The following is a 13,514-nucleotide window of genomic DNA, read 5'->3' on the forward strand; positions in this document are numbered from 1 at the left end:
GCAAGTTAGACACTTGACATTGGTGGTATTGTCTGATTCTTTACTCTACTTTGATTTAAGGTTATTTTTCCTTTTGCTGCTTCCTAGCTGTCATTTTTTTTCCCTCTTTCTTTTGCCTCTCTACCGTCTTTGACTCTCCCTCCTGCCTTGTGGAAGAAATGTAGATGCCCTTATGTAGATAGTGGTGAAGGTGGTGAACACATAAATATATGACCATACAGAGAACCACTGATTATTTACTTAAGATAGAATGTATGGTGAGTGAACAAAACCATATTAAAAAAAAAAAAAAAGGGTGATTACAAAACTTCGAGGGCAATATACTGAGCGAAATAAGCCAGACACATAAGGACAATTATTGCAGGGTCTCACTGATAGGAACTAATTATAATATGTAAACTCATAGACATGAAATATAGGGTACCAAGATATAGGACGAGGCTTAAGAATGGGGAGCACTTACTTAGTATGAGCAGAATGTTCAACTAGGATGAACTTAAATGTTTGGAAATGAACAGGGGTGTCGGTAGCAAGATGTGAGAATAACTAACAGGGCCGAATGGTGTATGAATGAGGTGGAAAGGGGAAGCTCAGAGTCATATATGTCACCAGAAGGAAAGTTGGAGGTCAAAAGATGGGAATGTATAAAACTGAATCCTATGGTGGGCAATGTCCAGGATTAACTGTACAAATACTAGAAATCGCTTCCATGAACCAGAACAAATGTATGACAATACAACTAGAAGTTAATAACAGAGGGGCATATAGGGAGGAAATATATACCTATTGCAAACTATATACTACAGTTAGTAGTATTTCAACAGTTTTTCATAAACAGTAACAAATGTACTATACCAATACTACAAGTCAACAATTGAGGGGGGTTGGTTAGGGATAGGGGAGGATTGGAGTTTCCTTTTCTTTTTTTCTTTTTTCATCTTTCACTTTATTTCTTGTCTGGAGTAATGAAAAGTTTCTAAAAATTGAACAAAAATTAAGTGTGGTGATGGATGCACAGCTGTATGAGGGTACCCAGTGGCAAGTGATTGTATACTTTGGATCTTTGGATAATTGTATGGTATCTGAACAATCTCAATAAAAATGGGGGAAAAAAAAAAAAAAACAGAATTAGGAAAAAAAAAAAAAAAAAAAGCTAGTCAACTAACTGAACAATTTGATAAGCCTAACCTCCTTCCCCTGTCAAGCCTCCAGAGGAGCTAGCAGCCAGGATTATACATTCCTTGGCAGGAGACTAGATGTTGAATTCCTCCCTGGAAAAGTGACTGTGATTTCTAAAAGTTCTACTTGGTTCCTTTACAACGCTGTCTGGTCCTTCTAGAAGCATCTTGTTTTGTTTTTCTCATATTAAAAAAAAAAAAAACCACTTCAAAAAAATGTTTTAGTTATCATTAGGGAAATGCAAATCAAAATGAGGCACCACTTCACACACACTAGGATGGTTACAATTAAAAAAAAAATGTTGGCAAGGATGTGGAAAATTAAAACCCCATGCATACACTGCTGGAGGGAATGTAAAATGGTTCTGTGGAAAATGGTTTGGTGGTTCCTCAAAAATTTAAACACAGGAACTACCATATAACCCAACAATTCCACTCTTTCGTATATATACCTCAAAAAAATGAAAACAGGTACTCAAACAAATACACAACTTTTCATGGCAGCACTATTAACAATAGCCAAAAGATGGAAACAGCCCCAAGTCCATCAACAGATGAACAGGTAAACAAACTGTGATACTACAATGCATAATTATTCAGCAATAAAAAAGAATGAAGTGCTGACACATGCTAACAATGAGGAAAAACCTAGAAAAATTATTCTACATAAGACAGACACAAAAGGTCACATGATATAATTCCATCTATACGAAATATACAGAATAAGTAAATCTATAGAAACAGAACACAGAATGGTGGTTGCCAGGGGCTGGGCAAATGGGGAGTGTGCCAGTTTGAATGTATTATGTCCCCCCAAACGCCATTATCTTTGATGTAATCTTGTGTAGGCAGACCTATCAGTGTTAATTAGATTGTAACTCTTTGAATGTTTCCGTGGAAATGCGCCCCACCCAACTGTGGGTGATGACTCTGATTAGATAATTTCCATGGAGTGTTACCCCACCCCCTCAGGGTGGGTCTAAGTTAAATCACTGGAGCCATATAAATGAGCTGACAAACAGAAGGAACTCAGTGCAGCTGTGAGTGACATTTTGAAGTGCAGCTGAGAGTGACATTTTGAAGAGGAGCTACAGCCAAGAGGGACACTGAAGAACGCCCAGGAGCTGAGAAAGGAGCTGCAGATGAGAAACAGTTTGAAGACGGTCGTTGAAAGCAGATTTTTGCTCTGGAGAAGCTAAGACAGGAAAAATGCCCCAAGAGCAACTAAGAGTGACATTTTTCTGGAACTGCAGCCTAGAGAGGAATATCCTGAGAGAAAGCCATTTGAACCCAGAAACTTTGGAGCAGAGGCCAGCCACATGCCTTTCCAGCTAACGGAGGTTTTCCGGACGCCATTGGCCATCCTCCAGTGAAGGTACCCGATTGCTGATGTGTTACCTTGGACACTCTATGGCCTTAAGACTGTAACTGTGTAACCAAATAAACCCCCTTTATAAAAGCCGATCCATTTTTGGTGTTTTGCATTCCTGCAGCATTAGCAAATTGAACAGGGAGTAACTGCTTAATGTGTATGGGGTTTCCTTTTGGGGTTATGAAAACATTTTGGAACTATTTTACAGAGGTGGTGGCTGCACAACAATGAATGCACTCAATACCAAAGAACTGCTCACTTCAAAATGGTTAATTTTACTTTATGTGGATTTCACCTCAATAAAAGTTTTTAGAATGTTTTAGTTCTTTTAAACATACGTATTTTATGGTCTAACAATTCCATTCTTGAAGATCTACAGAGAATGACATATTTGGGGTGCCCCCCCCTCCAATGACTGGCTCCTTCCTCTCTGATCACCCAACTTCAACACCAAAGGACTAGCATTACTCATGTATGAAAATCCTGTAGTCAGCTTTAAGTCTCATTTGGAAATGTGAGCAGAAAATTAACAATCTCTATACATTTGAAAACATCCAAAATTACAAGCCAAAAACAAGAGAAATAAAAAGGAACATAAAGAAAATCGACAATGAAGCAAGCAAAAGAAAATTTCAGAAATGCTATGATTAACATACCTAGCAATAAGAACGAGTATCTCATCCAAGGCTTTACAAAAAACCATCACAGAATAACAGTATTCTTAACAATAAAAAATATGGTAAGTGCAAGGTAGGAGACAAAGTTGAGAAAATCTCCCAGAAAGAAAAAAAAAAAAAACAAAAGAAAGGAAAATAGGAGACAAAAGATAACAGAAAAATGGAGGGAAGAAATTGTCACATAAGTAAGAAAATGTTCCTGGTCTGAAAGCTTGAGGCCCAGGTGAGGCTAAGTGCTCAATTCACAGAATACAGTCTATTAAACAATGGAGCAGACCTTCAAAATTCTCAGAGAAAACCATTTCCAAGCCAGAATTATAAACCGAGCAAATTATAAGTCAAGAAAGAGAAAGTGTAGCATAAACATTTTTAAGAAATGACATAAAAAAAATGTTTTGCCCATGTACCTTTTTCTCAGGAAGCTACTATTGAAGGATGTGCTCCATCACCCATAATAATGAAAATAGCAAATATTTATCGAGTGCTTATAGCACACCCTTTTATGTATTTGCTTGTTTAATTTTTAGAACAACCCTGTGAAGTGGGTAAGATTAATTACTTGCATCTTCAGATTGGAAATCTGGGCACAAAGATGTTAAGTAACTTGCCCAAGGTCATGCAGTCAATTTATCAGTTAGAATTTGAACCTGGGCAGGTTGGCTCTGGAACCCATGCTCCAGGTTACTAAGATACAGTGCTTGCTAAAGGAGAAAACCCAAAAAGAGGAATATGTGGGACAGAGACACACAAAAAGGGGAAGGAAATTTCCACAAAAATTGCAAAGAGAAGTCCCCAAATCTCAACTGAACCAACGAACTGACAAGATACTGGGTATATGTGAACACATCTAGAGAAGATTTCTCAGGTCTCTGAAAGTATGGACGAAATAGCGATAGGTACAGAGAGAAACTAAGCAAACAGGCAAACAAAAAGCAAATCAATATTAACTTCAAGAAGAACAAAAAGCTATATGAGAGAAAATGTCATAGTATACTGGTTGGTTCATCTGTAAATCAGTATTGGTAAGAGTAATAAAAAAACATAGTAATTCAACAACAACAAGAAAAGGTGAGATAATCAGTGGAAGGATGGAAGGATGGCATGAGGTGAAAAGTGTGTGTGTGTGTGTGTGTGTGTGTGTGTGTCAGCTAAATCCTTATATTCCAAGTAGGATTTCTGGAAAAGCAACAAAAAATGGTATAAGCATATTATTTAGAAATACAGAGCAAAAATTCAGAAGCTTTTGTCACAAAGCCTTGTGGATCACAATCCCTTTATCCAGAGCATGGATGGATGAGTAGAAAAATGGGGACAAAAACTAAACGAAAAATAGGATGAGTTGGGGGGATGATTTGGGTGTTCTTTTTACTTTTATTTTTTATTCTTATTTTTACTTTTTCTGGTATAAGGAAAATGTTCAAAAAATAAACTGGGGTGACGAATGCACAACTATATGACGGTACTGTGAACAGTTGATTGTACACCAGGGATGACTGTATGATACGTGAATATATCTCAATAAAACTGAATTTTTTTTTTAAAAAAAAAGCTTTTTTGTCACAGTCTGCATTCCATCCTGGGATCCCCCAACCTCCTAAATGATTGCTTAAGATGTATATGTACATTAAGGTTTATTGTTTGTGCTATAAGATCTAAAGCTTTTGATAAATGCATAAGCTCATTAATTTTCAGATTCTCTCCTAATGCAAGTTGAGAGCCATATGCAAACAAGGATGGCTGTGTTCTAATAAAGCTTCATTTAAGAAAACTGAAATTCATATTTCACATAATTTTCAAATGTCACGAAATATTCTGATTTTTAACCCAACTGTTTAAAAATGTAAAAATCATTCTTTGTTTGTGGGCAATTCAAAAACAGGCAGCAGGCCAGACCTTGCCTATGGGCTACAGTTTGCCAACCCCTGTCTTAAGGCAAGAGACTGGTGAACTATCTAGGCTGCACCAGAAGCTGCAGCTGGGAATTTCTGGCAGTGGGGTTCCAAAGAGCCCATATTACCCACCAAACAAAGACGCAGCCTATGGATCTGCTACATCCAGAGAGCCAGCTGACAACAGCACTGGTCTCCAAAGACCCTTCTGACCCTTACCTCTGTTCCCTCTTCTCACCTCAACTTTGAAGAGCCAGGGACAACAACAGGAGGTTGGGGGTGGGGATGAGGACAGGTGAATCAAAGTGCACAAAGAGTCAAGAAACCAACTCATTCCTTTGCCCTACTACAGGTTTCTGGGCCTGAATTTGGCACAAGCTGGGAGGAGTGGGAGGAAAGGGCATGGCTTTACACTGAATAAGAAATTTTAAACTCGAGGAGGTCAGGCCTGCAATTCCTGAGGCTAACTGGAAAAGTTTTAGGACCTGCAGAGACATTCACCTGTGGGGGGGGCAGAACAATTCACAAATAAGGTTTAAAGCCAGTGGTAAGAAAAATAAAATTGCTAACTCTATTAGAACTCCTAAGACCATCTCACATTCAATAAACCAGTTAGATGTAACCAAAGCGTCTGTGTCCAAAACATGTTTACAAAAAAACCTCTTACGGATCACTAAAGAACCATCCTCTCGAAAAAGAAAAACAAGAGCAAACGGGCAAAGGATACGAATAACCTTTATATTCGAATATATGAATGACCCAATAACCAGACACACCCCCCACAACCCCGAAAAGTAACAGCGTGAATAATGCTCAACTTCACAAAAAAAAATTTTTAATGCAAAGTAAAACCAGACGCCATTTCACACCCAAAGTATGTCAATGCCAAGTGTAGGTAAGAATCTGGCTAAGTGCTAAACGCTAAATGAATGAAAAAAGTCCCAGAACAAGGCATCATTAAGTAATGGTTGTTAAAAGGTGAGGAGTAACCTTGGGCAGGCATTACCATTCGAAAAGTAGCCATTCTTAGGCAAGAGTCAGTATCCTCAAGCCAGAAGGTCGATTTTTGCATAAGAACACCAACCACTCTAACACAGAATAAAACTTTTCCAGGATAATCGGTTGACAAAGCCACCCCCACATTCTAAGACGTGCAGCTTTAAGAGTCATATTGTGTGACCGCTCCCTACGATTTAATCTTGCGGAGACATGAAATGCGGAAAGATTTACCCAAACTCGAAACGCCCTTAAACTGACGCGACGAAAGGGAAACTAGAGAGCTCAGTGATCTAGCGATTTTACTCTGAGGGCTTCAACCCGGGGAGAAGTGGCAGGAATTTAAACACACTGGGAAGACTCGTCCCCGCTGGGTCCATCCCGCGGCCGGCTCCCAAGCCCCCGACCCGCTGCCAGGAGGTCAAGACCGCCGATATTTGTTGGCCCCAGCCTGTCGCTCCCTCGCTTAGCACGCAGGCGAAGGTCAGGGGCCCCGCGGGTCGAGGGGCAGAAGGGGCGGCCACCGAGGCCTCACTCTCCGACGACAGCTGCGAGGCAGCGAGGAAGAACCGGGAGGCGGGACCGAGGCCACGGCCCGCCCCGAATCCGCGAGGGCAAAACAGAAACCGAACCCAGAGGAAACGGAATGCGGCCTCGCCCGGGCCGCCCCGGTTCGGCCCTGCCCGCCGCCGAGCTGCCGGCGCCGCGGTCCGCTCGGCCGAGGCGCTCCGCCGACGGGAGCGAGATGGCGGACCCCTCTCCGGCCCCAGCCCGCCGCGTCGAGCCAAAGAGTCGCCACCGCCCATTGGCGGCCCCCCCTCGCTTGCCCGCCTGCCCGCCCTCCTGGGACACGGCCCGCTCCACCCCTCGCGGCTGCTCACCGCGCTGAGGCGGATCCCGCCGGGTGCCTGCGCAGCCATCTTGAGCCAGTTACAAAGCCAGCACCGGCCTCTGCCGCAGCCCGACTGGGAGGCGGCCGAGGCGACGGTGGGGCCCGCGGAGCCCCGCCCACTTCCGGGGCGGGCCACGCCCCCTCACTTCCGCCTCGAGGTGAAGCGGAGTCTGGAGGGGGGGTAAAGTGAAGTGCGACGCTGGTGAAAGCGCTGGGCCAGAGCGCGGGAGAGCTGGGCTCGGAGCGCTGACCCCAGCGCGGGTGGGGCGCGTGCGTGAAGTTCCCGCCCGCATGTTTTAACGGGACCTGAGACCCGAGCGTCTGGAGTTTGAACCCTGGCGCGGGGTGCGATGACGGCCCACTCGAGGCGTTTGTCCTGACTGGACGTGAATTCCGCTGAAAACAGCCATCCCATGTCCACCCCGTCACTGTGATTTCCAACCTTGTTAACCAAATAAGGACGGGAATGAATTTGTAATTAATTGTTTGGATTTACCCTGAACGTTATCAACGTTCATGCTGATAAAATGAGGCTTTTCGTTCCTTCGTGGACTTTGAGCCCGACATTAGGTTAATTGAGTAGGATGTACAAATGAAAAAGTCAAGGGCTGTCGAACACAGCAGAGGTAAAGGATGCAAACGTGCCGGCAGTGTTCCCTCAGCGGTGATGGCCCATTCTGTCCCCTAATGCCCGGGCAGAGGTGGGGAGCCCACCCTCTCCTTGATGCAGCCCGCGCCTGGCGGGGAGGGGTCAGACACTTCAGAAGCACCGTGTCTGCACCGTAGCTTATGGATTTATAGTAGTTCAGTCATTAAAAAAAAAGTATAATAGGTTGATTTTTTTTCCTTTGTTTTTTAACTTGAACTTTTCATAACTCGGGGGATTCCCTGAAAAATCACCTGCAGGTGGAATATTTCATAGGCAAGTTTTTTTCTCCCCTTCGCAATCCAATTCCTCAATTCTAAAGAACAAAGATGAACCAGCCTCAATCTCAGCTGCTGCATTTGGGTAGAGATTTCTTCCCGTTCCCTCCGTGGCTCCCCCATTAGCCCACACTTTGAGGGGTTTGTGTTTCATGCTTTTTTCCAGAGATTACCAAAAGGTAACTCTCAAGGGAGGCGGGAAGGATGGAAGGAGGCAGAAAGGAAAGGAGGAAGAGAGGACCCAACCTATAAGAGCAGTGTATTGCTAATTACTTATATACTTTTATCATCTTATTCCAAAAGTGCTTCAGTGGGGTTATCCTGATGAATCTAGTGGAAACGTGTTTTAGTTACATTAAGATGTTGAAAATCTACCGAAAGTGCAGACCAGTCCTAAAAAACTTGGTTCATCATGAATCATGTCTTATTGACCTAACCCTAAATCCAACTTATTTGTAATTTTTTTTTAATCTTCATTTTATTGAGATATATTCACATACCACTCAGTCATACAAAACAAATCGTACTTTCGATTGTTTACAGTACCATTACATAGTGGTACATTCATCACTCAAATCAATCCCTGACACCTTCATTAGCACACACACAAAAATAACAAGAATAATAATTAGAGTGAACTTACTTGTAATTTTAATTTCAAAGTTTAGTTTAACATTTTAATACCTTCCATCCCAGGCTCCTTACTTTGTCTTCTCCCCCTTGTAGCCCCAACACACTGTGCTCTATAGACGGTAGGAGGGAAAGCAAAATTGTGTTCAGTTTTCTTCGGCTTAGCTGTTTTGAGTTCAGTTAGTTACTGGGCATATGTTCTTGCTTTTTCAAAAGAAACAACGTTGTCTATATAGGTTTCATGCTAGCTATTCTTTAAGAACTAAGGGAAGATGTGGCCACATTGAGCTTCGTTGTAAGCTTTCTACCCTCTTTTCCTCCTACCTTCTCCTTCTTTACCCAGCATTCTGTGAAGACCTGTTCCCCTCAGTCGTGTAAATGTCATCTAAGAGGCAGGAGCAGAGTCTTTTCCAATGAAACAGAAAAGTAGACCTGTAATTGTGGAAAACTATAAATTCTCTGGTTACAGCCCTGCCACCCCTTGCTGTGTGTATATATATTAATACTTTGTCCTTCATATGTGAAAGACCCAGTGTTGGAATTCTTTGTTAACTAAACGTTTGGTTTTATTTAAAAAGAAAAGTGCAGGCAAGTTTTTAAAAATATCTGTTACATTTTTATGATTGTAACAGTAATACATTTCTTTGTAAAAATTCAAATGCAAAAATATAAAACATAAAATTTATCTCCCAGTCCCTTCACCAAAACATATTAACAGTTTGGTGTACGTGACTTCAGACTTCCTATATTCTAAATATTGTCTACAGTGTGGGACAATGCATACTTTTCTGCAACTTGCTTTTTTATCTTAATATATGTCTTAATTTGAGACCTGTAGTAGGTACAAAGATTTTTTAATTAATGAACATGGAAGTGCAAAAGAAAACCTATGTTCTGTTGTGACTAGTTGTTGCTTATTAATGAGTTGTGAAATCAGCTTAGTGAGTCTCAGCCAGCACTTCGTAAAAAATGAAATGGAATAGAATTTTAATTTAATAATATAGGGCAGTGTCTGGGCTTAAATCCAACTCCTCCACTATCTGTGTGATGCACAGCAAGTTACTTCATTCTCTGTGTCTCAGGGTCCTTATCTGTAAACTCAGGCTAATGGCAGTACCTTCTTCATGGGGTTGTGATGAGGATTAAGTGAATTAATATTTGTAAATGTGCTTTGAACAGTGCCTGGCATGTAGTAAGTGCTGTATAAATGTTAAAATAAATGAATAAAATACAGAGCAGGGGTAATACTGTTGGTGCACACGGACGGATGGATGTACTGGGTGGTGATGTAAAATGGCTTTTTATTTGTTGTGGTCAAAATCTCTGAAGAAGGAAGACAATAAGTAAATGAACAAGATACTTATAATTTTGGGGGTCTACTTTAGATAGGGTGGTAAGAAGGTGTCCTGTCTAAGGAAGTAAGTTTTGAACCAAGATAGAAAGAATTTCCAAAGAGCTCGGGATGTCAGATCCCAGAGAAAGAGTATAACATATAGAAGAAATTTCTGATCCAGGGGCCCCGCAGCTTATCTCATAGAAACCAGATGTGCCATAAAGTACGGGTTGAAGGCTGTTCAGAAACTCCAGTCATGATGGCGCCTCAGCCCCCAAAAGACAGATAAAGCAAGATCAGATATGTCTGTAAGATGAACGAACATAAGCATGCGGAAAAGGCCTGCTCCCTCCAAATAGATAATTCAGCTGCACTTCAAAAAAGAGTAGTGCATCAGAACCCTAGCAACCAATCAGCTCAGAAGTTGATAAGCCCTCATCCAATCAAGGCACAGGACACCACTCAGCAGACACCCTTCCCTCCCAACGTGATTTTTTTCTTTAAAAAATGCAGCTCTCAGAAAGAGAGCTGGAGCCATTTTCTTTCTTTTCGCTGGCTCCCATCTGCTTTCTTCCTCTAATAAATCTCAAACTTTCTACTTAAAACTCTGACTCACTGCATTGTGTGGATTCTTAAATGACTCCGACCTGAGACAGGGGAGAACCTTCCAGAGAGAGAGAGGAAACAACTACAAAGCCCTAGAGGTTGGAAAGTGCTAGTCATGTAAGAGGAAATGAAAGAGGATGAGTGTGATCAGAGCCTCACAGTCAAGGCAGAAAGTATAGGACTATAATGCTGACTTGATACAATATTTTGTGCAACTGGTTGAAAGAGTATGTCTTCCAATTTTCCTGAAGTTGAGAAGATTCTGGAAAGATGGTGTAGTGGCATAGTTTTTGAATCTCCCAAAAATGATACAATACATGAATAAAATCATGAGGATCAACTAGAAGAGCAAAACCAAATCCTGTGGACAATATCTGTCTTAGTTTGTCAAATCTGCTATGACAAATACTGCATAATGGGTTAGCTTAAACAACAGGAATTTATTGTCTCATGGTTTTGGAGACTAAAAGTGCAACATCAAGGTATTAGCACAGCTTGCTTTCACTTGAAGTCTGTAGCAGTCTGGCAATGTTCCATCATGTGGTGATATATCTCTCTTTGTGTTAGTTCCTCTGGCTTCTGGTGTCTACTGACTTCTGACTTCTACTCCTGTGTTCAGTTTCTTTTGCTTATAAGGACTTCAGCCATATGGGATTAAGGCCCACCCTCATTCAGTTTGGACAGACCTTAACTGTTAATAGCTTCCTCAAACATCCTAATTGCAAGTGGTTTCACACCCACAGGACCAGGGCTTAGGTCTAGAACATGTCTTCCGTGGAGTACAGGATTCAATCCCCAACGATATCTAAGCAAACCAGGGGAAAAGAGATCCCCATCAGCTCCAAAGTAAGAGCAGACAGAACAAGCCACCAATGGCTGCAAGACCTATGTGGTGACAGCATCTGTGCAGGAAGCAGAAGGAAGCAAAGCGGTATATGACAGACCTGAAACTACAATAAAAATAAGTAAGCTGAGTGCCAATTAAGAAGAGCAGCCAAGACTCGACCCTTCAACAGCAGATGAAAACAGTCTGTAATTAGGTCTGAAGAGATAAAAGCAGTCTGGCTCTCCTGAATGCTCAAAACTAGACTAGCCAAAGTACCTTTCCAGGGCAAAGCTCCATATTGAGGGGAAACTGCTTGCAAGAGAAGCAAACTGAGCAGAAGGGGATCAAAAGGCACAAAGGAAAAAAGGAAGTCTACATAAAGTTCAGGAAAATTGCAGGAAAACTAATTTCACATAAAAATGAGCTATAAAAAAGTATCAAGATCAAATTTGTTAAAAGATATTATACAAAAAAGAATAAGGAGCTGACTAATATAACTGACAGACAACAAAAGCATGCCAAAAAGAAATGCCTACAGGAAAAAAAAAGATGAAAATTATAACTTAATATTTCAAAGAAGCTAAAGACATTTAAAAAATGATGCAAGATATGAAAGAATAAATCAGAAACTCTCAAAAATTAGGAGATACAAGTTTTGAAAAAATAAAAGAAAAATCATTCTAGTAATAAAGACTAAACTAGAAGGAACCCAAGAGTGAATGAACACAATAGATAATGCCTTCAGAAAAATGGAAGATGAACAGGGGAAATATTTTTAATTTAAAAAGAAATGAAGAAAGAGATGAAAAATTCTTGAAAGAAAGTGACTGAAATAGAACACAGAAAAAGATATCCAGCATATGTATAATAGGTGTTTTTAAAGACGATATCAAAGCAAGTACTAAAAACTACAATTCACTAAAACTTGCCTGAAATGTGAAAAAGATTTGAAACTGTATATTAAAAGGCCTATGCTAAATGCATGCATAAACTCACCCAGAACAACCAACACCAAGACTTAGTCTGGTAAATTTATTTGACTTAATTACAAAAAAAAAGATTCCAGGCAAAATGACCAAATCATTTGTAAAGAAAAAAGAAAACAAATGAGACTGTCAGCAAATGTTGACAGCAATGCTTCAAGCCAAAAGAAAAGTGCATAGCATTTTAAAATTTGTCCACTGAAGGAAAGAATATGTGAGTCAAGGATTTTATAATCAGACAAAGTGATATTCAAGTATAAAGGCCACAAACTGTCATCAATATGCAATAATTCAGGGATGAATGTCCCTGTGATTTCTTCCTTAGGAATCTATCAGAGAAAAACATTAGACAAACAAAATGTCTGGAAAGATGTTAACATAGGCTGGTGGTGAATATTAAATATATATATTTACACATGGAAAGAAGCCTAAATGATCACTATAAAGGATGTAGTGACTATATATTCTGCCATGTTGAAACAATACAACTGTCAAGAATAGTGTGGGGTAGGGATAGGGGAGAGCAGATACAAAAAAATTTCTCCCTCTCTACTCAGTAATCCTATTGGTAGTTGTATTGGAGCTCTCACTCTGAGAATGTCTTGTATATGAATTGGGATAAAACTAATGAATGATTATGTGGTATTTTAATACTCCCCAGTGTCCTTGAGTATTCTCAGTGTGGGGAGAAAAAAAAGATATGTAGATATAATACATAGAAGGTCAAGTAAATACCCAGCAATCCTGAATATGAACTAGAAGCATCAGGACTTATGGGGGTTTTCTGATGAAAGTAGCTATTTAGTCCCACACCTGTGATGCTCGTATCAGACAAATGAAAGCTTAGTTAGAAGTTTTTCACTAAGGGAAAAAATGTCAAACCTCCTGAATTTGATGTGAGTTGCAAGTTATCACTATGAGCTCAGGAGATTGCTGTTTGTTTTTTTAGTTGTGAGTTTATAGAACAATCATGCATAAAATACAAGATTCCCATGTACTACTCTATTACTAAAAACTTGAATTTGTTAGAACATTTGTTACAATTGATGAAAGCACATTTTTATAATTGTACTATCAACTGTAGTCCATGGTTTAACTTAGGATTCACTGTTTGTGTAGACAATAAAGCATGGATTTTTCATGAGGTATTTTATTTTTAGAAAATATGTATATTTTCTAGCTCTGTTCGCCTTGCTGAAAGGGCCTAG

The 13,514-nt window shown here is 40.4% G+C and overlaps 1 protein-coding gene across 1 annotated transcript in view; it reads right to left on the reverse strand.

Moving 5' to 3' along the window:
- The window catches only part of MORC3 (MORC family CW-type zinc finger 3), a 62,052-nt gene extending 54,971 nt beyond the window's left edge, over positions 1 to 7,081 (reverse strand). The window contains exon 1 of the mRNA XM_037831698.1: positions 6,994 to 7,081. Coding sequence (XP_037687626.1) covers positions 6,994 to 7,032 — 39 coding nt within the window. The 5' untranslated portion in view covers positions 7,033 to 7,081. The remainder of the gene's footprint in view (positions 1 to 6,993) is intronic.
- Positions 7,082 to 13,514: the final 6,433 nt, after the last annotated feature.

This window comes from Choloepus didactylus, chromosome 1 (genome assembly GCF_015220235.1).
Source record: "Choloepus didactylus isolate mChoDid1 chromosome 1, mChoDid1.pri, whole genome shotgun sequence".
NCBI classification, from domain to species: Eukaryota; Metazoa; Chordata; class Mammalia; order Pilosa; family Megalonychidae; genus Choloepus; species Choloepus didactylus.